Source organism: Brienomyrus brachyistius, chromosome 21, assembly GCF_023856365.1.
Source record: "Brienomyrus brachyistius isolate T26 chromosome 21, BBRACH_0.4, whole genome shotgun sequence".
Taxonomy (NCBI): Eukaryota; Metazoa; Chordata; class Actinopteri; order Osteoglossiformes; family Mormyridae; genus Brienomyrus; species Brienomyrus brachyistius.
Window position 1 is genome coordinate 3,031,966 of NC_064553.1, and position 21,599 is coordinate 3,053,564.

General features: G+C 51.4%; 1 protein-coding gene across 3 annotated transcripts in view; it reads right to left on the reverse strand.

The window, feature by feature from the left end:
- The window catches only part of ryk (receptor like tyrosine kinase), a 34,270-nt gene that overhangs the window by 8,183 nt on the left and 4,488 nt on the right, over nucleotides 1-21,599 (reverse strand). For 2 of the 3 annotated variants that reach the window (XM_048988550.1, XM_048988551.1), the window contains exons 2-10: nucleotides 8,835-8,956; nucleotides 8,633-8,732; nucleotides 8,365-8,496; nucleotides 7,137-7,199; nucleotides 5,090-5,234; nucleotides 4,547-4,647; nucleotides 3,536-3,619; nucleotides 2,040-2,165; nucleotides 441-527 (exon numbers count right to left, since the gene is read on the reverse strand). In XM_048988550.1, coding sequence (XP_048844507.1) covers nucleotides 441-527; nucleotides 2,040-2,165; nucleotides 3,536-3,619; nucleotides 4,547-4,647; nucleotides 5,090-5,234; nucleotides 7,137-7,199; nucleotides 8,365-8,496; nucleotides 8,633-8,732; nucleotides 8,835-8,956 — 960 coding nt within the window. The remainder of the gene's footprint in view (nucleotides 1-440; nucleotides 528-2,039; nucleotides 2,166-3,535; nucleotides 3,620-4,546; nucleotides 4,648-5,089; nucleotides 5,235-7,136; nucleotides 7,200-8,364; nucleotides 8,497-8,632; nucleotides 8,733-8,834; nucleotides 8,957-21,599) is intronic. The other variant, XM_048988552.1, reaches the window with a different exon arrangement.

Genomic DNA, 21,599 nt, shown 5'->3' on the forward strand with positions numbered 1-21,599 from the left:
CATTGCTTTCAGTATATGGGATGTGCAACTTAGGGTGTTTGTCCAAAACACCAGTTACCGTACTTTTAGTACTTCGAGAAAGTACCAAAAGTACGGTACTTCAAGGTGTTTGTTTTCCACTGGCGTTAAAACCGGGACCGGCGCCAAATGACATCACAACTTGAGGTAGGGTATTGGCTATTTGCATAACCAATTGACAAAGAAAAGCATTTTCATCCCACCCCAAAGTATTGAAGTACCAAAGTAGTACCCCAGCTGGTTTGGCACCTTTAATACTGGGAATTTTGGCGCTGATACTGAACCGGTAGTCAATGGAAAAGTGAAAGTGCCGTACCAAAAGTACTGTAGAAAAAGAGCCCTTAAATGCACTGAAATACGAACTGGTCCTTATTGCAGAGAGCCAACGAAACATTAACAGACCGACAAAGAAATAGACTCACCTTTCACAGTTTTCACGAAGACCCGCTTCTCCTTGCTCGGGTCCTTCTCATCCAGCAGAACGCCATGGAAAATGCGGCCAAAGGTGCCTGGGAGCGGGAGAGGCGAGAGAGACGGGAGTGAATGTGCATCCCCTCCCCAAACGAGGCTCTGAAACTAATGTAGGGGAGGACAGATGCTTCTGGGCACCTGCTGACCTCGCTAACCTGGAGCAGACTGGAAAAACACCAAGTAAACGTCGTGAAGATGCTTCCAAAAAGGTGGACGCCAGTCAGTCTCCTACTGCCTCTGGTGTTTGAGAATTTACTGTACAACACAAAACGGACAGTCTCTCCAAAACCCTGCACACCTTACCCAAGTACGAGTGCACAGTGCGAGCGTCGGGGGCTAATCCGAGGGCTAGAGAAGCTACTTTAAGTGAGGGCGTGGGGGGGGCTTATTACATCCCAGAACCCAACCAGTTAGCTTTGAAAAGTCCCAATGGATATTGCTGGGACGCATTACCCAGAAGCTCTCTGACAGCTCATGCGGCTGAAGGGGAACACAAGCCGACCAATGGGAACACAAGCGTGGTTTGCATGCAGACAGTCTGAAAATGCTGTGGGGCAAGCCTTCCTGTTCCACTCAGGGTGGGGGCAGGGGAAATCCGGGAGGAGAGAGCTCTCTGTTCCCTTTCGTCATTCGGGCTAGACTGTGCTATCAGCTAACTATACACGAAGCAAGCATGAGGCATGAGTCTTGTTCTAGAGATCTGTGCTCGCATCTGATTGGCTCATCTGGTCACATGATCCCACTAAGCCCCACCTACCTCAGTACGGTATATGTTTCCAGGTGACTTCCAAGTCCCTTTTCAAAAGGTACTTGGGTGGGTGGGGGGCTCAAAGGTGAAACAGTTGTTTTAGAGAATTCCCCCAACATACATGCAATACATCTTATTGCAGTGCAAGTTAAAACTTTGGGTTCCTTTAAATCAGAGCTAGATAAGATTGTAAACAACTTTAAGCAATTAGCTGAATTCCCCCCAAATGAGCTTGATGGGCCGAATGGCCTCCTCTCGTTAGTAGATTTCTTATGTTCCCGTGTTTTCCTAGTGCTGACGGCTTTTCACCAAGGAGACCTTAATCGTTTGAAGGTGAATGGGCTCTTGAACTTCATCAACCAAATCTCAAGTTTAGCAATAATGGTGGTCAACCACATCATCCTGAACTTAGAGCTAAAATCACTTCACTTGGAGGCAAACAAATGAGGGAGCGTTCATGAATGGAGGTTTTGTTTAAACACAGGTGCAGTGCAAGGCCCAGAAGGGATGCTTGCTTTTGCTGATCGCTCATTGTTGGTGCTGAGCCTTGACGCACAGGCTGGTATTGATGCCAGGGATTAATACATCAAGCAACTTAAACTGTCAGTCCGCTTGGGCCCTGCGGGAGGCAGTATCTCGCTTCTGCATGGATGATGGAGCACGGTACACGTGCGTGCATGCACAGACTTCACTAGGAACAATGTCTGGCAGGTCCATTTATGGCTAGCTGGCTGTCCCAGACACTAGTCTCATGTTCTCTATGTATAAGTCATTTCTGTGTGTGTGTGGGGGGGGGGGATACCTTCATGTAGGACATCACGGAGAGTGACCCGCTCCCGGGATATGGCGATGTCCTTCACTTTAGCCTTGGCCTCCATCAGAGTGACACTCCGCAGGTCATTCTTTTCAATCCGCAGCGACGGGTAACCTGACAGACACACGCGAACGTTCACAGCCGGGCGGACGACACAGGAAGTACAGCGGCGGTTCATTGCAAAATGTGCCGGTGTAACACCTAGGGGTGAACAGGTGATTGAGAGATAACCAACAAGGATTGCCACCTGATCGCTTGGGTGAAAGTATTTACTGTCTTTTATCAGACCGAAGTCGAGCAACTAAGCCTTTACCCAGAATGCACCATGTCAAAAAAAAAATAAAGAATTTACCACCCTCCTCTCTGCTCTGCAGCCACAGAGTGAAATTCATGTGAAACCTGTCACCTAACCTACGCACTCTGCAGGGGGCAGGAGGGGCCTGTTCATGGCGAGGAGATGTGACACATTTCAGGATGTGGTTACTTTAACCGTGATGGTGACATATCGCCAAGGGGACAAACCCAGAGTGTGACAACCTGGACGCAGGGCAACCGTGACACTTGGCGTTTACGATTACGCCACATAGCTGCAGCATACTCTGCCGCCTCAGTAAACCATTCTGGGCCCCCGGTAATCAACCTTTGGGGCGCAGGTACACGTGACAAGCTAGGGTAACCTGCCAATTATGTACTTCGGGGTGGAAAAGATGCTGTCGGCTTCCTCGTCGAAATCACCTTCACACAACTGAAAAATGATGCTGCTTAATAAGAGCAGTTAACTTCTGGACTAAATGGTGAACATGAAATTCACAATCCTAGCCCGGGCCCATAATCCGAACTGTGATCCTGTGTACCGGCATCCCTTTGGCGCCACCCAGTGGTCAATAAACAAAATTCTATCTCCTGTATAACAGGTCAGAGCAGGGACGGATTACGGACCGGGCCAGCGGGGCCGCTGCCCAGGGGACCTTGGGGTGCAGGGGGCCCGTGGGGCCCCTAGCCCAAAACAATTTGCAACGCTTATCAACAATGTATTTTCGTTTGTCTATTTTAGAGGGCCTACATTCTTTGATCCTCTGCCTATAAGGGCCCCTGACCCTGTAGGGAGGGCGTTTGGCTGCCAAGGGCGAATTGTGGTGGTGGTGGTGGTGGTGGGGGGGGGGCCCACACAACCCATAATCCGTCCCTGGGTCAGAGTAGTATATGATTATTAAGTAACCAGAGCAGCAGCTCTGTATGGGTTGTGAGCATATTCCTAGTGTAAGTCCACAGCATTTAGCACACTACCCCAATACAATAAGAGACATGCTGGAGAGGAATCGGTTATGATGAGAACCACAGACTTCAATGCAACAGTGAGCCCCAAGGAAAGTGAGACTGAAGATCCCAGGAGAGGCAAGGGCAAGCACAGAAACAGGTGGAGATGGGCTGCTGACCTGGGGATGGGGGGTGCGGGGGGGCACACAGATGAGGACGAGACTTACTTTTGGTTTCATGGGAGGGGGCGCCGGGGTTGGGGAAGGAGGCAGCGGCAAGCTGAAGAGTGGGTGCAGAACCGGGGTGACTATCTGATGGCAAGAGGGGGGGAGGGGGAGATGAGTGACCCAGGGGGATGGGGGGGGGGGGCTGAGAGAACACAAACAGGAGAGAAAACCAGGCAGCAGGGGAGAGGGCCAGGGGGCCGCCTCACAGCAGGGCCCCAGCCTGACCCCCTGTCGCCGGGGGGCTCTGTTTTTAAAGAACCACCCACCATCCGGAAAAACGAGACCTACTGCTAACTTCAGTTTACACCACTGCGAGCAACAGGCCCAGGTTAAGAAAAGCCCCCGTGAAGGTGTTTGGTGCACAGCGACGCGCCGTCTCCCACGGCGAACATCGCCGATTCCCTCACAGGAACGAAGCACAGCGGCTATTACAGCTGAAGTGAGAACCCTGTGCTGCCACTAGGGGTCAGTAAAATGCACAAGAATCGGTCTCGCCGCCCACCAGCAGCTACTGAGAGGAATTGGCAGCGTTTCCAGTTTAACCAATCAGGCAGCTCATGACCAATTAGCTCATTTTCAACTGGAATGCAAAATTTGGCTCAATCTGGCACACAGGAATGAATTTTCCAGATGATGGGAGAGAAATGAATACGTAACCCCCCTCCCCACCCATCCCCACCCTCCCAGCATGACCTGAGAGAGCACAAGCCAATTCAGGCCAAGCAAACCATGTGCACATGCACGCACGCACGCACACGCACACACACACGCACACACACACACACACACACACACACACACACACACACACACACACACACACCGCTCCAGCGAGGTCACAGAGCATACTGAGCTATAGTACAAGAGCATGGAGCACCCCGGGGGCCATTTCTGGACCTGCTGGATGCCAACTATCAATGACAAACAGCCACATGCACAGTAATGGAAACAGGCCTTGATACGCTCACACAAAAACGGGATGTGTGATGCGGTGAGGGGGCGGGGCCTTACTGGTGATGGGCGTGGCATTGTTGGGCGTGTCCGCCCTCAGATACTGCGTGGTCTGGGTGGACGGCTGGGAGAGACCCTGGGAACTTCCGCTGTCGCTGCCACTGAAAGGAGAAGAGAGGGGTACAAAGTGAGGACATCTCTATGGAGACGTCCCTCTATACCATGTGATGTACATATAATCACACACACTAGGTGCACTCAGTGTTTCGGCCAAAGGAGCACAATCGGATTCATCTACATCAATTACAAAACGAGCCATTGCATCTAATTTCTCTCTAAACTAAACTAACTAAAGGCATTTAAACGACGCATTTCTACTGTCTAAGGACAAGTGGGACATCCGTACGGAATAATAGTCATTGTGCCGCGGGGACAAGGGCGTGATTGTGGCAAGGAATGCTCACAGATCAATGGTGGGACGTGTAATACCTTCCAGGGCTATGCACTTAACGAGCGCTGCAATCAGAGTCGATAGAGGTTGGAAGTAAAACCGGTCGCCAGCAGGTGGCAGCAGTGAGCTCCCACTCCCAGCAGGCCACTCACCTGTCATCCAGCTCCACCCTCTTCATGCTGTGCAGGTGCAGCACGGCCAGGACGATGGCCACCAGGAAGATGACGGCGCAGCACACGCCTACGCTGATGTAGAAGACGCGGGTAGAGGTGCCAGGGGCCGCATTCACACCATCGTCTAGGAAACAAGGGGGGGCATTAGGAGGTCAGAGAGGCACCAAACAGAACCGATCAGGGTGGGATGGCACACAAAAGCCAGGCAGCTACACCAAATAACAATTAAGACATCACAATACTTGATGGGGGGGGTGAAATTAAAATTTAAAATTATGTTATTTAAACTACATTTAATGGCCGTTCCTAATACAGGCGTATTAGTTCCAACTGGTGAGACCCTCATATGCGCACGCTGGACAGCACACGCGTTGCCGGCGGTCGGGGCGGACACCGTCATACGCTCACGCGGGACAGCACCCGCACTGCCGGCTACAGTGCAGTTGTGGGCACATATCTGTGGTCTCAGAACGGTCGTAAATTCAACCAGTCGTAACTCACATAGGTCTGTACAAGCAAAATCTTACACAAAGTCTTTGTGACAGGGAGGTCTGGGATGAGCAAGTACATCAATGTATGGGGGAGTCACTCCCTAGGGCAGGGGGGGAACTCTGCCCCCCCCATGAGAGGCACGCCTGCCTGAAGGATCGCTCTCCGCCCACACGGGTGCTTTTAACGAGCGCTACTCATTGCTAGGCTCACTTTTAATTGGATCTACGCCTGGCTTTCAATTCGTCCCGGCTCAGTGTGCGAGAAACAGTGGGCGTCTTCCAAAGCCGCCTCACTGAGGGCCAAGAAATGCCACCGACTGGCAGTCATTCAGCTCGGGACTCGCGTCGAGAGACCGGGGGTGGCGGTGAACTGATGGCGCGTCGCAGTGGATGGCACTAGGATCCAGGGGTGCGATCAAAGTTTCCTCAATGGTCTGTGCACTGATCCCACGATTTCTCGTGTGATTCTAGGCCAAATTAACACAAAATTAATAGAGCTATCCTGGAATAAGTATGACATGAGCGAATTCAGGAAAGGACAGTGCACTGCTGACACACTGCCGTAACACTGCACAAACGCAACACTGGCAGGGGCGTGGCACAGAAGCATGATGCACACAGATTATGAATTATGTTCATGAATATGATATCGTGCATGTCAGTCGAAGGAATCAGAAGGAATCAGCCCTGTGGTCAGATTCCATCATCTCCGTCACATTCCGTAAAGAACATCACTGGTTAATTTATGTAATTTCGTATCTTTAATAATATGGCAGGAGTTTTCCAAAGAGCGGTTAAGCATAAAGAATATTAATGCATTCCGTGACTTGCCAGGCACGGAAAAAGGCTGGATATACGATATGTTTTCGTTGGCCACGTCTCCCAGCCCGGGCCAGGAGTGCAAATGAGTCAAGCCACCTTTCTGGAAAAGTCAGAGGAAAACTAGGATTTAAACCGCAGTGACACTGAGGCACTCGGATGCAGTGGAAAGAGCGTTGGGTGATGGAGCAGAAGAACGTCTATCTGCTCTGGATGGTCCTCACACTACAGGCTGCCAGTATTCGCTCCTGGTGGACTGTAGCTCAGCCGAGCTGCTGACGTATGTGAAGCCAAACGTTTAAAGCTGAAGAGTCACGGTCATTTTTTCCCCAATCAAATTAAACTGGGCTGAGTTAAGGAATGAAACACAAACCCCAGTTTTCGAGAATTTCTGCCTAAGAAAGTACATAGTACAGCACTTTGACAATGTCATCCTTTACAAGCAAGGACAGAATGAATTTAAGTTGGAAAGTAATTCAGTCTTGCTACAAGTTTGACCAAATACACAAATTTGAACCTATTTAACCATTACAGGCAGGCCAACCCCCAGCAAGCAGAAAACCATTCAAGTGTAAATTACCCTGGATTCATGAGACAGACATTTTTAACCCAGGAGATGTAACAGGCAATGGCCCCGGAGTCAGGTATTTACCACAAAGGAACACCAGGGGGAGCCCGGAGAGCCAAGTTCACAGAAGGGGGAATTGCAGACTTACACAAAGGCTTGCTCAGATTCTTGTTCGGGAACGCTGGGAGCTTGGGGTCCGGCTGCTCGATCCCTGTAGCGGAGCGACAACAGGAAGGAGGAGCTCGGAATCCGGAAGTGGTGGGAAATAATCTTAGGAAATGGAAGGAACTCCTCCATGTCCCAATAAACGACACCCAGTGGACAAACACACAGCTTAAATTCATTTCAGGCGAGTTCCCTTTTGAAACCTTCGCAAAGGCGTCCCGCTACGTAAAATAACCCAACTAAATGGCTCATGATAAATTGCTTCCAGCCAATCGTTCCCCTTTCATGTTCAGGTTTGTTTATTTAGAACCAGTGTGACCTGAGCAGGGAGCTGAGAGTTTAAATCTCGGCATTAATCCCCGCGAAGTCACTGGAGCGATTCAGATAAACTGGTTTTGTATTCTTGAGTATATTAATTAGATAGGAACAGGAGGCATGTTTCCCTGGGCAAGATCAGCCACGAAAAAACATGCTGTAGCTGTTGACAGCCAGCGAAGCAACGGAGATGACTGCCCGGTTCCTTCCGAAGCCGCACCAATCAGAAGCGCCACTTGCTAACGAGTTAATGACAGCGTGACCGGCAAAGGTCCTGAAAGCCTCGCCGCCCAAACTGCTAACGTGCCGCACGGGGCAGACAGGGCCGAGGCTGGCATTCAAGCCCCGCCCACTGATCAAATGACAACATGCAGAAACAGCCGCCTTGAAATTATCTTCGGGGTAAAAATAGCAATGGTCGGGGAGGGGGGGGGGGGGGGGGGGAGATACACCCCCGCCCTTTATCAGCAGCAGGATGAGTGTCATGGAGTGCTTAGGGCCTGCTGGACAGCCCACCCCACCAAAACAGGGCTCTCTGACATTTTACATTTCATTTATTTATCAGTCCCTTTTATCCAAAGTGACATACAACTGAAAGCAGAGTCAACCAGTCCCTGGAAGAGTTATGGTTGTCAGGGGACTGACGGTGACATCACAATGCAGACCCATGGGATTTGAACCAGCGACCTTCCAATCAATTAGGACTCAAAGTTCTAATCCATTGAGCTACATGCCAGCCCCAACTGAATGTGCATGCGATCTGTGTGCAAATCTTCTCTGCCGTTTCAGTGTATGACCTTCGACCTTTGCCTCAGCACAGCTTGCGTTAACATCTCAACAAGGCGGCCCGAGGTGGCTGACGAGGGAGGCTGCAGGAACGCGTGCGCGACTCTCACGTTCATAGCACATCTTCCTCCTCTTGAAGTCGAGGGCCGTGAAGTTGTCGGCGGCCAGGCTGATGTTCAGCTGCACGGTGACGACCACCTCTGCGTCCATGTTCCCGCTGCAGGTAAGGCTGACTTGGAAAACTGGGTGTGGGGCGGGATCGAAAGCCATTACAACAAATTTCATCTACCTTCATCACAAGAACCAATGAACAGCTGAACAATAAGCAGGGCCGTGGAGGCGGAGCAATTTCAAGACCGAAGCAGCTGATTGGCCAACCTGAGGGGCTGCGGGGCACCTCCCCCTTGGCAGGGATGTTGCTGGTGGGAAACTTAATGGCCGCAGGGTTGTCCACCTGAAAGCCCAAACTGTACTCCACCTGTGGAAGGGAGAGTGTGGGCCAGAGAGGTTAGGCGAACCGGAACCGGGACAGTCCACGGGGCACGGGGGTGGGGGGGTGGAGGCACCAAGCCAGGCCCACCTTGTTCCTCGAGTGCCAGGTGAAATTCAGGATGTTGACCTCGCTCGGCACAGGAAGGACAAAGGAGAGGGCATAGCGGTTGATGACATCATCCCGCACGTAGTAGAGCTCCGCATCAAGACCTGGGGTTGGTGGGGGGGGGGGGGGGGGGGTTGGGGGTAGAAAGACACCTGGTCAGGATGAGGGTGGGGGGGGGGGGGATGATCTGCAGCAACAAAGCCAACATGCGCTAACAAAAGCCCCCCCTCAACAGCAGCTTAAAGAGCCAGACAGAAAATCAGCAAGACAAAAGCCTGAAGAGGCACTGACTGGAGGCAGAATTCAACACAGCCGGCATGAAAGGACAAGCTGAATACAAAACTCAAACCATTCTCAGATTTCTGTTTTGTATACATTTCTATAAAAATTACATTTAGTACAAACAATTAACCTTCAATTACAGTTTGGAATGATATTATACATTTTAATGAACCATGAAACCAACACGTGGCCAAGCAGCAAACCTGACAGTGACAATCTAATATCGGGACAGTTTTCCAGCAGCAAAACAAGGCAGGAAAAACGAGTTCAGGCTACGGCTGACGCCCCAACTGCATCAAGCGCATCTAATGTCAAATACCCCATTTACACTTTCTATGGAATTTGCATATTCCTGTATCCACGGTAACAGACCATTCTGCTTTTAAGCTTGAAAGCCGACTGAAAGCGGCAGGTGTGGAAACCCGGAGCAGACGGCTAACGTCGCGATTCGTCCTCAAGGTGTCGCGTAAACCAAGCCACTGAGAGGGCTTCCCGAAACGCTCCTCTGCTCCTGTCAGCTTCCTCTTTTCCGAAAGAGAAACCAACCCCCAGGATGTTTACATTTTGGTGTCTCTGCTTGATTCAGGCAGGGAAGATCAACCGAGGAGCCATGCTGGCTACACCTGCAAGAACGACCACACACACACACACACACACACACACACACACACACACACACACACACACACACACACACACACACACACACACACACACACACACACACACACACACACACACACACGCCACTTAGTCACCACTGAATTCCTCACCTATAGACTTTTCTCTAAATCTAACAAGATTGGACAGCATCTGACACCCAGTTTAAAGAGAATGATTTAATACTCATCAGCTGCTGAAAGGGGGGGGGGGGTCCATTGAGATACGATTTGTGTCAGGGTGGGGTGGGCGGCACTAGGGGGGACTCCTGGTCTCGGTGGATCATGTTCAAAGGGCAGTGGGGGCGGCGCTGGCCCCATCGCTCTGGGTCTCCACGCCGCGCTCCCATCTCCTTCCACACCTTGTCAGGAAACATCTCCCATGGATGGAGGAAGAGACAACCCCACCCCCCCACCGCAACCAAGAAAAGGGGGGGTTGGAGATCCAGACATCTGCCTGCTGCATCTTTGAGAAGGGGGGTGGGGGACCACATTTGCTAGGCTCCCGTCTGTTGTCCCCAGAATCCAGGATGCCCTCAACGGGGGCACATGAGAACCAATCAGAGGCGGGTCAGAGGACAGGGGGGTGAGGGCTGGGGCACTAAGTCGGCGTCGCCTACCGCCCCGCGCCTCAGTCGCCTACCGCCTACCGCCTCAGTCGCCTACCGCCCCGCGCCTCAGTCGCCTACCGCCCCGCGCCTCAGTAGCCTACCGCCTCAGTCGCCTACCGCCCCGCGCCTCAGTCGCCTACCGCCTCAGTCGCCTACCGCCCCGCGCCTCAGTCGCCTACCGCCCCGCGCCTCAGTCGCCTACCGCCCCGCGCCTCAGTCGCCTACCGCCCCGCGCCTACCGCCCCGCGCCTCAGTCGCCTACCGCCCCGCGCCTCAGTCGCCTACCGCCCCGCGCCTCAGTCGCCTACCGCCCCGCGCCTCAGTCGCCTACCGCCCCGCGCCGCGCCTACCGCCCCGCGCCTACCGCCCCGCGCCTCAGTCGCCGACGCCACACTGCCACAGCGATCGAGCGTGCGTGTGCACGTGCCTGGGAGCCACATCAGTGCGCGGTCGGCACCAGCTGACAACCCGGCCTGAAGGCAGCTGCAGAACCTCAGGCCCACAAATCCCCTGAACTCTGAGCAGGTTAGTCAGAGAAGCTAAAATCTCCATCTGCTTCTGGGAGGAAAACCAGGATTCGCTTTTTCACCAGAATTCCATGTAGGGCAGAGAGTGGACGGCGGGAGCCGATGTTTACACCGGCAGCTCGCATTTTTAGCAGACCAGATCCCGCGGGTCTCATTCCGAGCACGCTCTACTCTGGCCAATACACCAAGAAGGGAAATCTAGTTTCCATAGATATAAGTGGAATTCATTGACATGCTGGGGTTTTCCAGTATAAAAAATGACATGAAGCATTTATTTAGCTATTAAACTTAACTGACCCACGCAACCTGGCTTGATGATTTTATCAAATGCCGAAGCGGGTTAGCGGGCGGGGGAACAGCTGCGGGTCTGACACTAACCACTAGGGGGCACAGCTGAGAACACGCAAAAAACATGTTGAGAGAGAAGGGCACCCCATGCGGGCCAATCAAGCTCGCGGCGGGGAATGGTCCCAGACAGAGAGAAATGAGGTAAAAACGAGAGAGAAAAGCCCCCCCCGGCAAGTTGGTGTACAGGTGGGAGAAACACCGCTGAGGCGCCCCCCCCCCCCGAATTAACCCCCCCATAAAAAGGCAGGGGCACACTTTGCACTGGCTCATGTTATGCAGCACAGGAAAGGGGGGGTGGTTCCTGGGGGAGGAATCCTATCAAGTGCAGATGAAAGCCTGCAGTCCCAGGCGGACCTGCGGCTCCTCCATCTTACCCAGCTGATATCCTCCACTTCCAAGTTCTCCTCCAAACCACATCTTCCTATCTGCACTTAATAAAAAAATAAATAGTAGTATATATTGCCGCAAGGCAAACCCTGATAACAGAAATGGACGCAGCCTGTAAATCTTTCCGCAAACCCCCTAACTCCACATCGACGGCAATGCAGAGAGGACACGGCTAAAATCACTTATCATAGGGGACGGACCTTCAAAAGGAGTCACCTGCGGCTCGTCTGCTCTGCACCTGGGGGGGGGGGGCTAACATCTCTCTCTCGTGACAGGGGCCGCCCTCGCACACAAAAAAAAAAAAAAAAACGCAGCCATGTGACAGATTTACGCCTTCCTCTGTGTAGTACAAGGGAAAATTACACAGCTAACGGCAAATCTGACAGTAGACAGTGCGGTAGTTTGCGCTGATTTCAGATACCTGGAATCCATCTCGGCAGGCAGGCGTCACGCAGACGTGCGATTCACAACCGACCGGAGCTTCAAAGATGCCAGGAAACAACGGGACCAGAAAGGAAGAGGCGTTTGGGCCGGGCTCCAGCTCAGACCTCCTCTCGACATCTCCTTTACTGGAGATCGGAACGGGCGCGGTGAGAAAACTAGCCCGGCGCCTGCTGGCTCACGGCTGAAAACCTCATCTGAACGTACCGGAGGAGATGCACCTTTCAGCACTACAGCTGAGTGACGCCGGAAGCTTGACCCCTTACAAGGAGACGACACATTTGATTAAAAGTAGCAGCAAACTGCAGAAACTACACTCTACAGTGCGGACAGCAACCATGCTGACATTCAACAGCTGTGACCTTCCTGCAGTCTTCTGTCCTTTTTAACTGGCAACGGTCTATGTTTATACATTTATATTTTATTTGTTCAGCAGATACTTTTATCCAAAGGCATGTCAGAGAAAGCAGGGACACCCAGGCCATCACGTCTGCCGGCCCCCTCCGCTCAGGGGGCCCAGTGGTGACATCACTCTGCTGACCCTGGGATTTAAACCTGTGACCTTCTGATCACAGACAGTGTCCTAAACCACCGAGCTGCACATGGTCCTCCCCCAACATCTACTACAGACAGGCTGGTGCGATAATCACGGCTGCTATCAGCAAACATCAAAAAAAATAAGTTAAACAAAAAGGTGCAATTGTGCAGTAAGAGCAGAAGTTTACAGTGTAGGCCAGGTGGGGGGGGGGGCATGCAACCTCAAATGTTTGAGTTTATGAAGTTATTGAGACAGATGAGTCAGTAACATTCTCCAGTTCTGCTTAAGAGTTTGGGATTTTCTAGCGGGAAGGAATTTCCCACGTCACAGACAGACTGGATGTGAAGGGAGACGCGGCCATCTTGGTTCGTCTTTGCCATTGACACTCCCGCCACTGCATGGGGGAGGGGCACTTTTCCGGTGGGTATCATGAAAGCAGCAGTAATTCACTGACACACCACGCACTCTCATTACATACGCATCTAACCTACACAGTAACAAACACTCCCCCCACAAAAAAAGCTTTATTCACAGGTTAACCCAAACTCCTAAATGCGGCTCCTCACAACGGAAACACTCAGGATGTTTGAAGGGCTGCAGATGATCGATCCTGAGAAATTAACAGATACTCGTGGAATTCTGGGCTTTGGGCTTCATTATAAAATGTGTTTTTTTATTTTAAGATGGGCCGACGTAAAGAAAAGGAGCTGTTGTGGGCCATTCCGGTGGCTATAGCCATGCTGTGCGGGTCGGGGGCTGAGCTGGAACAAGGAAACAGGGGCAAGTTTGTGTGGAGCGATGTCGATGGCGCGGGTTAGTCCCGGGATAAACAAACAGCACAGAGCATGATTTCCCCACGATACCTGTGCTCCCATTCAAGGGCTTTCAAAGGCTTCTTTCAGCGTCATTCTAAGAGGCCTCCTACGTGAGCATCGACAGCCCGATAGCCTTTCAGACCATTCTGAAAGGGCCGAAAGGAACGAGCACGTCATGGCTGATACGCCTCCCCCCCCCAGCCCAAGGAGACACGGTCGGCTTTGAAAGCCTGCAAAGAAATCCATCTCTGGCAACGGCCAAGGGCTGAGTGGGTGGAGGCTTGGGCCCCCAGGTTATGCTGGGGGCTGACAGCTGGGCAGGCCGCTGTAGCTTGCAGGCAGGCCGCTGAATTCCAGACTCAACTGGCACCCCGTCTCCAAGCTCAGGGAATATATACATAGATGGATTCCAGCAACATGGCTCCCACACTCTGTAAACATGTACAGCACAACTTCAGCTGACAAGTTAGAGAAAACCTGTAGGTCAATGCAGTGTGGGGGTGGGTTGCCATCCATTTAATGGGGCTCTTTTCCATCTAGTAATGCAAGTAATTCCGAAATCGTCAGGGAGAACATGTGGGAGTGTCCCGTGAGGAGAAGCAGCAGGCCTGACTGCAAGCAGAATGCCTTCCAGCGCATTCGCGGCACGTAGTTCTTCAGCTGCAGGCGGGTCTGTGTGCCGGGTAGGCCGGAACATGCGGCCCTCTGTGGTCCTGTGATTGGCTGATCTGGAGGAGCAGGGCGCCACATCGGCATTCCCACTCCGTACGCTGCCACAAAACGCCCTGCAGACTCGTAGACGGGCCGGAAACGTAAAGCAATCGACAACCGGTGCCTGACCGGGAGGAACTGAAGGGTCTCCCCCAGTAACCGGTCCTAGCAGACGTGAAGGCCAGTCGGACCCCTGTGGGCCAGGAAACGGGCCCCGGCTGGGTGGTAAGGCAGATCGTTTCCTGTCCTCCTGGTCAGCTTCCGCGCAGGGAGGAGAGACACCAGAGGGCACCGCTGTGAAGATCATTAGCCGAAGTCTCCGGAAACATCTGGGACCGCGACAGCAGTCTCACACAAACGCTAACCTAGACCAACAGGCTGCCGCCGACCCAAACACTCCTTCGCTCAGATTGCTTTGGTTTTCCGGTGAAATATATGCATATATTTTAACTTACCCATAAGGTGACAGACACAGCAAACAGCTGTAAGCAGGGGATACACATCTATACAGTCAAATACTACAATGGCTTAAGTGTAGATTACAATTAAAAAAAACTATTATTCTATATTTCTAGGGAAAAAAATTCTTCAAAATCTGCAGCTTCCTCAAAGAACCAAAACCATCTTCGACCCCCTCTCTCCCGATTCATTAACCGGCTGAGTGATTTCGCCCGTTCTTCCACACACTCGAAGGAGACGGCAGCTGCTCTGCCAGGCTGGACTATCACCCACAACCTCTGCAGTGACCTCCAGCTCCTACAAGAGGAGGATCCCCCTAATTCCAGGAGAGACCAGACCGAGCCGCTTTCTGGCCCCCACCACCTCCTCCTCGCAGAGACTCCACGAAGGGGCTAATAAAATTCCTGCCACATGGACCGATGGGGGGGGGGGGGATGGCGAGTGAGTGTGTCCGTGTGTGTGTGTGTGTGTGTGTGCACTCGTACAGGAGTAGACAATGGCAGACGCAGACAGACAGAGCAGTGCATGAGTTCCCCTTACTGGTCATCTATTAACGGGACTAGTTCCAGAAGAGGATCCCTCTGCCACATGTTGCACCCCCAGTTTAGCCCAGTACTGCCAACAGACACACTCCTCCACACTGGGGAACTCCAGAGGTAAGCAGGCAGGCAGGACATCAGCACACGATCTGTAAACGCGTCTCCCTCAAACGTGCAAACTTAACGGGGAGCGACACGTAGCTGGGATTGAGACAGCAGGCCGGATAGCGAACTCTGCCACTGCGTAAGACCTGCCCCCACTCAGGGCTGCCATAAAGGGCCCAGCTCTAGGGCGGCCGGGGGGGGTCAAGCCCACACGATCGCAGTACTCAATGTCAAAGGGCATTGAAGGAAGCGTCAGTTCCCTTCCACATTCTCAAACCACTTTTACAGCACTTGTGGCCATATGCTAGTTTACTGGTTCCAGGACCTCTCAGGAACAGCGCGGCACAGGTCTATTTTAAAGGCACTGACCCGAGGCAATAAACCATGTAGAAAGTGGATTATGTAAGGGTATACTTGAAAACACAGACCATCTCGCGAAGCCCATTCTCTGCTGGGTCCTGGGGGGACTTGTTAGTATCTAAGGAAAGCCATCCTTTGCACTCTTCCTCAAAAAAAATAACTAAAGGAGAAAAAAAATAAAAGGCAAGAAAGCTGTTTGGGTTCCAGGCGTGCAATCTGGACATAGATCTTACAGAGACCTTGCGGCCTGAACCCGTCACCCAGGCCAATGCTCATTCTGCCGCGCACCTATAGAGAACAGCAACGCTAAAAGCCAGCCATTATACCAAGCTATAAGAGGGGGGGCAGGGACTTGTTCCTTAAACCATGATTTACCCCAATAAATCTTTGCTGACGAGGGCAACCCGCTTAGCCACAGTCACCTGCACATTATCCAACATCTCCAGCGCTTTTGAACCTAAAACCATCCGGAAAGTTCGCCGACGGCTCAGCATTCCCGGGTCCCAGTTACGAGCGTCAAATGTGGGTCCTCTGCCTCTGAACTTGTTTAATGGTCGCTCCCACCCTCGTCGGCCGTGCTTCCCAACACGCCTCTGAAGTCCCGCTCGCTCTGCATCCCCCCCGACTGCTTCGCTTTGAAGACGGGGCTGCCAGATTGCTGTAGCGTGTTGGGGCAGGGACTTAATGAGTGCAGTCTGGCTTTAGTAAGAAAGGAGGCCCTCGATTAATTACAGCCACAAGAGTCCTTATTCCCGCCGCAACCTTCATCGCGGGCGGATTTCTCCAGAAACGAGAGAGAGGGGAACCTTGCCCTCCCTCCCCCATCATTCCCCCGGGGGCCTGACTGTTGTGAGAAGCGTGGAATGGGGGTGCGGGGATGGATGGGGGTAAACAAACAAGCTCTGACACACGACGGAGAAGCCCCGCCCCCTGCACATTCCCCGCCTTGCCGTTACTCATAACAAAGTGCTGCCTACAGCGATCTGTCCTCTGACCGCGATTCCAAAGTCAGCAGCTTGAGCCTAATAAAACTCCTTCTGTTTACACAGGACTAGCGGGACGCAAGCTTAGTGCTTTAGACTTATCTAAAGGGTTCTGCTCTGGCACCCTTACCCCGTTCGGGGTGTTTCCGGAAAGAGAGATGGGCTCCAGACCAGACATCGCAAGCCATCCCAGACACACCGGAAGAGGGACCATCACCAAGCCCCCCCCCCAAGGGCAGACAGACACATACTGCCAGCGTCTCATAGCAACCAAGAGATAAACCCCAAGTCCCTCACCCCCCACCCCAGCTGGGCCGGCCACGGTAACCCCTATACTGGCATTTCTAACCCCCCTTGTTTTCTATGACGGCAAAAATCTCCTCGTGGCTGGATCTGATGAGAAAGCTGAAGAAAGCTGCCTTTAACGGCCTCTACCAGCGTAATTTAATATCCAGCTACTTCGCTTTGTTTACAGAGGCACTGCTTAACTGCGATGCGTTCTTAGAATGCTTTAAACGGCGGACCCAAGAGACCATCGCGGACCTTGCGTTTCCTGGGCAAGTTCCGCCTCGCCGCCGTCCGGGCCGGTATGCAGCACGCCCCCTGACGCAAGCGGGGCGGAGAAACACGCGCAGAGGTCTGAGGAGATACAGAGCCGGTCTGCCAGCCGGCCAGAGCTTGTCGGAGATCAACGAGAGACCCGGCAAGGGAATGCAGAGGGACACACGGACGAGGCAACTACCCTTATCGCGGAGTTTCTCATCGGCCTCCTGCCTCAACGCCCGGACCGGGCCGGCTTTATAGAGAAGCGAGCCCGGCTTTTAGCTTGGAGGGGGGACTTCTCATCTGGTGCCTCCTGGGGAGGTCTTCAAAGCCCGATAACGAGAGGAGGAGCTAGGAGGCCAACGGACAGGCATGACCCCGAAAACGGGCTCAGACAGTACGTCGGCCTGAAGGCATTCCTCGGGTGGGGGGGGGGCCCCAAGGTGTTTGAGAGGGCCGGGCTCGTAAATACGGCTGCTTCCTCCCACCGACCATGGCAGCACGTGGCAGTAACCCCCCCCCCCCCCCCAGCAAGCACATGGGGGCTCCGGCGGCCTGCACAAACTATTTACTGTCAGGCTCCGCTGAGGGCACAGGCTCGCACAGGCCCCGGGGGCGTCTGAGAAAATAAACACGGCAAGTCCTACGAAGAGGGTCCTTCAATGCCACCTTTCCCATCTACCCTCTCATCTTTCCTTCCACACTTCTCCTGCAATGCTACGGGCAAAAAAAATGACATCATCACATTCTGCAGCAGAGGCAGAGCAAACAAAGAAATAGAGAGAGGCCGGATACTCCTCCGACATCAGATCTGCCCAGAGGTGGCACTGACCACAGAGACCTTTCGGCAGATCAAGCAGCCCCCCCACCAGACTCATCCACAACTGGAACCCCGTCCTCACTGTCCAGTATCTCCAATAGTCAGCCCCACCTCTACTTCAGATGAGGCAGGATTGCGACCGAGGGCTTCACAATCACCTCCTAGATCTGCCAAGAGGACTCGGCTCAGACAGGCCCCAGCTGCACTGAAGAATCACTGAAAACCAGAAACCTACACCGTCGCAGTGGACTCAGTCAGATGTGCTACTTACACAAAGGTGGTGTGGAGTTGGCACGCTACCCACAATGCCTTTCCACAAAAATTTACATACGATCCCATTGACAGCTCAGCACTATGGACTATGGTTTAGTCACATGATAAATATAAAAATCTCAACGCGCAGATAGTTTTCCAACAGTTCAAAAAAAAGGAATGAATGTATTACGAATGGCCTGTAAAGTGAGGCTAAACTTTTAAACTGAAAGCAGCGACTGCCTGCTTGTTTACTTTGCACCAAACTGAGATCAGATGCAGTGGCGGCTTCTTCCTCGAGATAAAAACAAAACGAGCCTCACACTCGACTTTCATCAGGCAGCGTTCGCTTTGTTTAGAAAAAGATGGGGGGGGGGGGGGGGCAGTGATCAGAGTCAAATAATGATAAACGTTGAAAAGGGGATTATGCACACGCCACGGGATCGAAGGTCCCCGCGGACCCCGCAGCTGATCTGCAGGAGGAATTTCTGACCTGGGGAGGGCCCCGGGGGGAGCGATTTCGCCACTGGACCCACAAGCAAAGCCCTTACGCCCACAATTACTCCAGGAACCCTCTAACCCTGCTTTCTCAAAAAAAAAAAAAAAAAGCAAGCCACTTTGGATAAATAAAATCACCTGCTATGTAAAACACAAAACTGCACCCAGTCGACCCAGTATGGGCACTGCATGGGTGGCAGATTCAAACTGGGCTCGATAGTCAGAGTTCCACCATTCAGATGTCTATCCAAGCTTCCAGGTCTCCAGAACATCGGCTTGAACTAGTGTCCATCTAGGCATTGTGCTCCTAAACTTTGCAGACAACCAGTGCAAAAAAAAAAAATTATTTATCACCTTCCCCAGTGACCAGTAACTAAATACAGTGGGAGCCAGTTTGCCGTTCCCATAAAAGCCGGAGCATGTGGTACCTTGGCCACAGCCTGGGGAACTTAGTGCCAATCCAGGGTGTTTAACGAGCTGGCAAATGCCCCTTCGGTGATTCAGGTCTCAAGACAGTGGGGGGTCACACTTAGACGTAGATGCATACAACTGACGGATCTGCTCCCCTCCACCTCTACCGGAGGTGGTACAGTCCGCTGTTTAACACCAGGTGAAAGATCAGCACATCAGGGGCCGAACGAGATCTCCGAGCACATCTCAACAATCGGCTTCTTGTTCCTGAACATGGACACCTGATTCCAGGGGATTTTAAGTGCCTAATCTCTACCTGTTTTTTTTTTTTAGGGATACTATTTTAGGGATCTAATTTTACATGGAACTGAGCCAAGTAACTAAGGCAAAGAACAGGAACTATATTGGTGAAGCCCTTCCAGAGTTACCATCAAGTCTTGGTCTGGGGCAAGACAGAGGAACTTCTGTTCACGAGTTCAACCACAACAGAATCTGCGGCAGTTGCAGGATAATCGGACAGCAGTCGCCTGAGTGTCCGTCTAAGGGGGGCGACACATGGTTCAGTTTTATACAAATTGTATGGAGCAGCACAGCCTCTCTCTTACTCTGAGATGACCCACATTTAAATTGTCACATGGTTTTGTTTAGAAGACAAGCAGGAACTATTGTTAGGAACCACTGTAGATGGAATGGAGGCAACTAAGAGGCCGGGAAAAAACGCAAAAGTGAGAATAAGCCGAACGAAATGTTGTTAAGACCTTAGTTTCAGACAAAAAAAAACAAATGAAAGAATAATAATAAACTTGGCCTTGTTGCTTCAGCACTTTACCGAATCTCAGGATTCAGAGAGCTGGAATCTGGATATAAAAATCGGCTGGACTTTCACGGCCAGGAGGAGTAAACAATCGCCGAGACGACTCATGACAGATGCCTCCTGGCATCTCAGTGCAGACATGCGTTTCAGTTAAACCCTAGACTTGTGAAGATAGATCCACCAAACAGTTTTTGAGTTTTTTCAAACTACAGAAGTATAGCATGAGTAAGGGACTGAAAAGTTAACCCCAAAACTGAAGCTGCCATGCATGGGTACCAAGGTACCGCTATACACTTTTGCATAGTGGTAACAAAAAAAAAAGTAGTTTCAAACATTTGATTCCATTTGCGGGATGACTTAAAAAGTATTGTACAGATCTTTTTCAGTCGTAGGCAGCATATTGGAAGGGTGAACATCTGGACTGGATCAAATACTGAGAAAAATCACATCAAAATTGAAGCAAAAGTGCTTAGTGACAGCAAAGAGAAGGATGAGTTAAGGGGTTTAACCTTGTGAACAGGAAAAACGCATCTTATTAAAACCTTCCCCATGCACAGCGGCAGCCACCATTTTGTAAACCATCTTCAGCAAATTCCGCAGATCTTTTTGCAAACTTCCCAGGAACATTGTACAGCTCAGTGATTGTCAAACTGTGAGAAACAAGGCGATATTCCAAATGTTCTTTAATATTTATAAGTTTATGCAGATTTTTTTGCTGCCTGCCTCCTTGCTCTGCAAGGGGCATTATGAACGGACCAGTAGCCAGTTGGCAAAATGTGTTGTGGGGGAATATAATGGCACCACATTTTTCTGGAGGTAGGGAGTGTGCAGAAGGTTGGCCTGCAATAATATTTTTGTTGTACCATGGAAGTTTCTTCCTGCGCAATGTATCGCGCCACCTAATTGGCACGGAAAGATTCCGCAATTTCACAAACATGCACAATTTCACGATGCAAAAACGAAAGTCTCACAACTAGGGCTCAGATCAAATACATTTACTGGGTTTCGCATTTCCAGTTGATCCATCCAGTACTTCCAGAAATTGATCAGGTTGGGGGGTGTGGGTGGAGTAGGGATTAGATAGCTGGAGCAGGTGAGGTGGGGCTGTCCGGGGAATACAATCCTGTCACTCCAAAAGCTCCCCTTTCCAGGCTCAAAGGAATTGGCTCAGAATATTATTTGTAATATTATTTGTAATTATAGCCCTACGATACAATAACTAACATTTGATCAGAGACAAAAAAAGACACTGACAACCAATCCTTTGCTTGTTAGGCACGTCTGTCTGAAGCAGCGTAAGACTTCACGTTAAGACAAGCTGGCTTTTGTTAATTGCTCAAAGATGATGAAAAGGGCCCCACCAGGGGCTCGAACCAGCAACATTCTGTTAGGGAGCCATTCCCAAAATCAGGAAATTATATATATTAGTGTAACTATAAATACATAAAAAAAAATTTTAAAGATGCTGAATTACACAAACAGATCTTCTGTAGGAGGTGAATTCAGTAAAGGTCAGTATGGGTTGAAACAGGGGCCAGATGCAGAGCTAAAGACCAGGAAGGGAAACTACCAGGAAGAGCCAAGAGCACTAAAAGGAAAGCACTTTAAAAGCGATGTCAGACGTAAGATGGACTCCAATGGTTA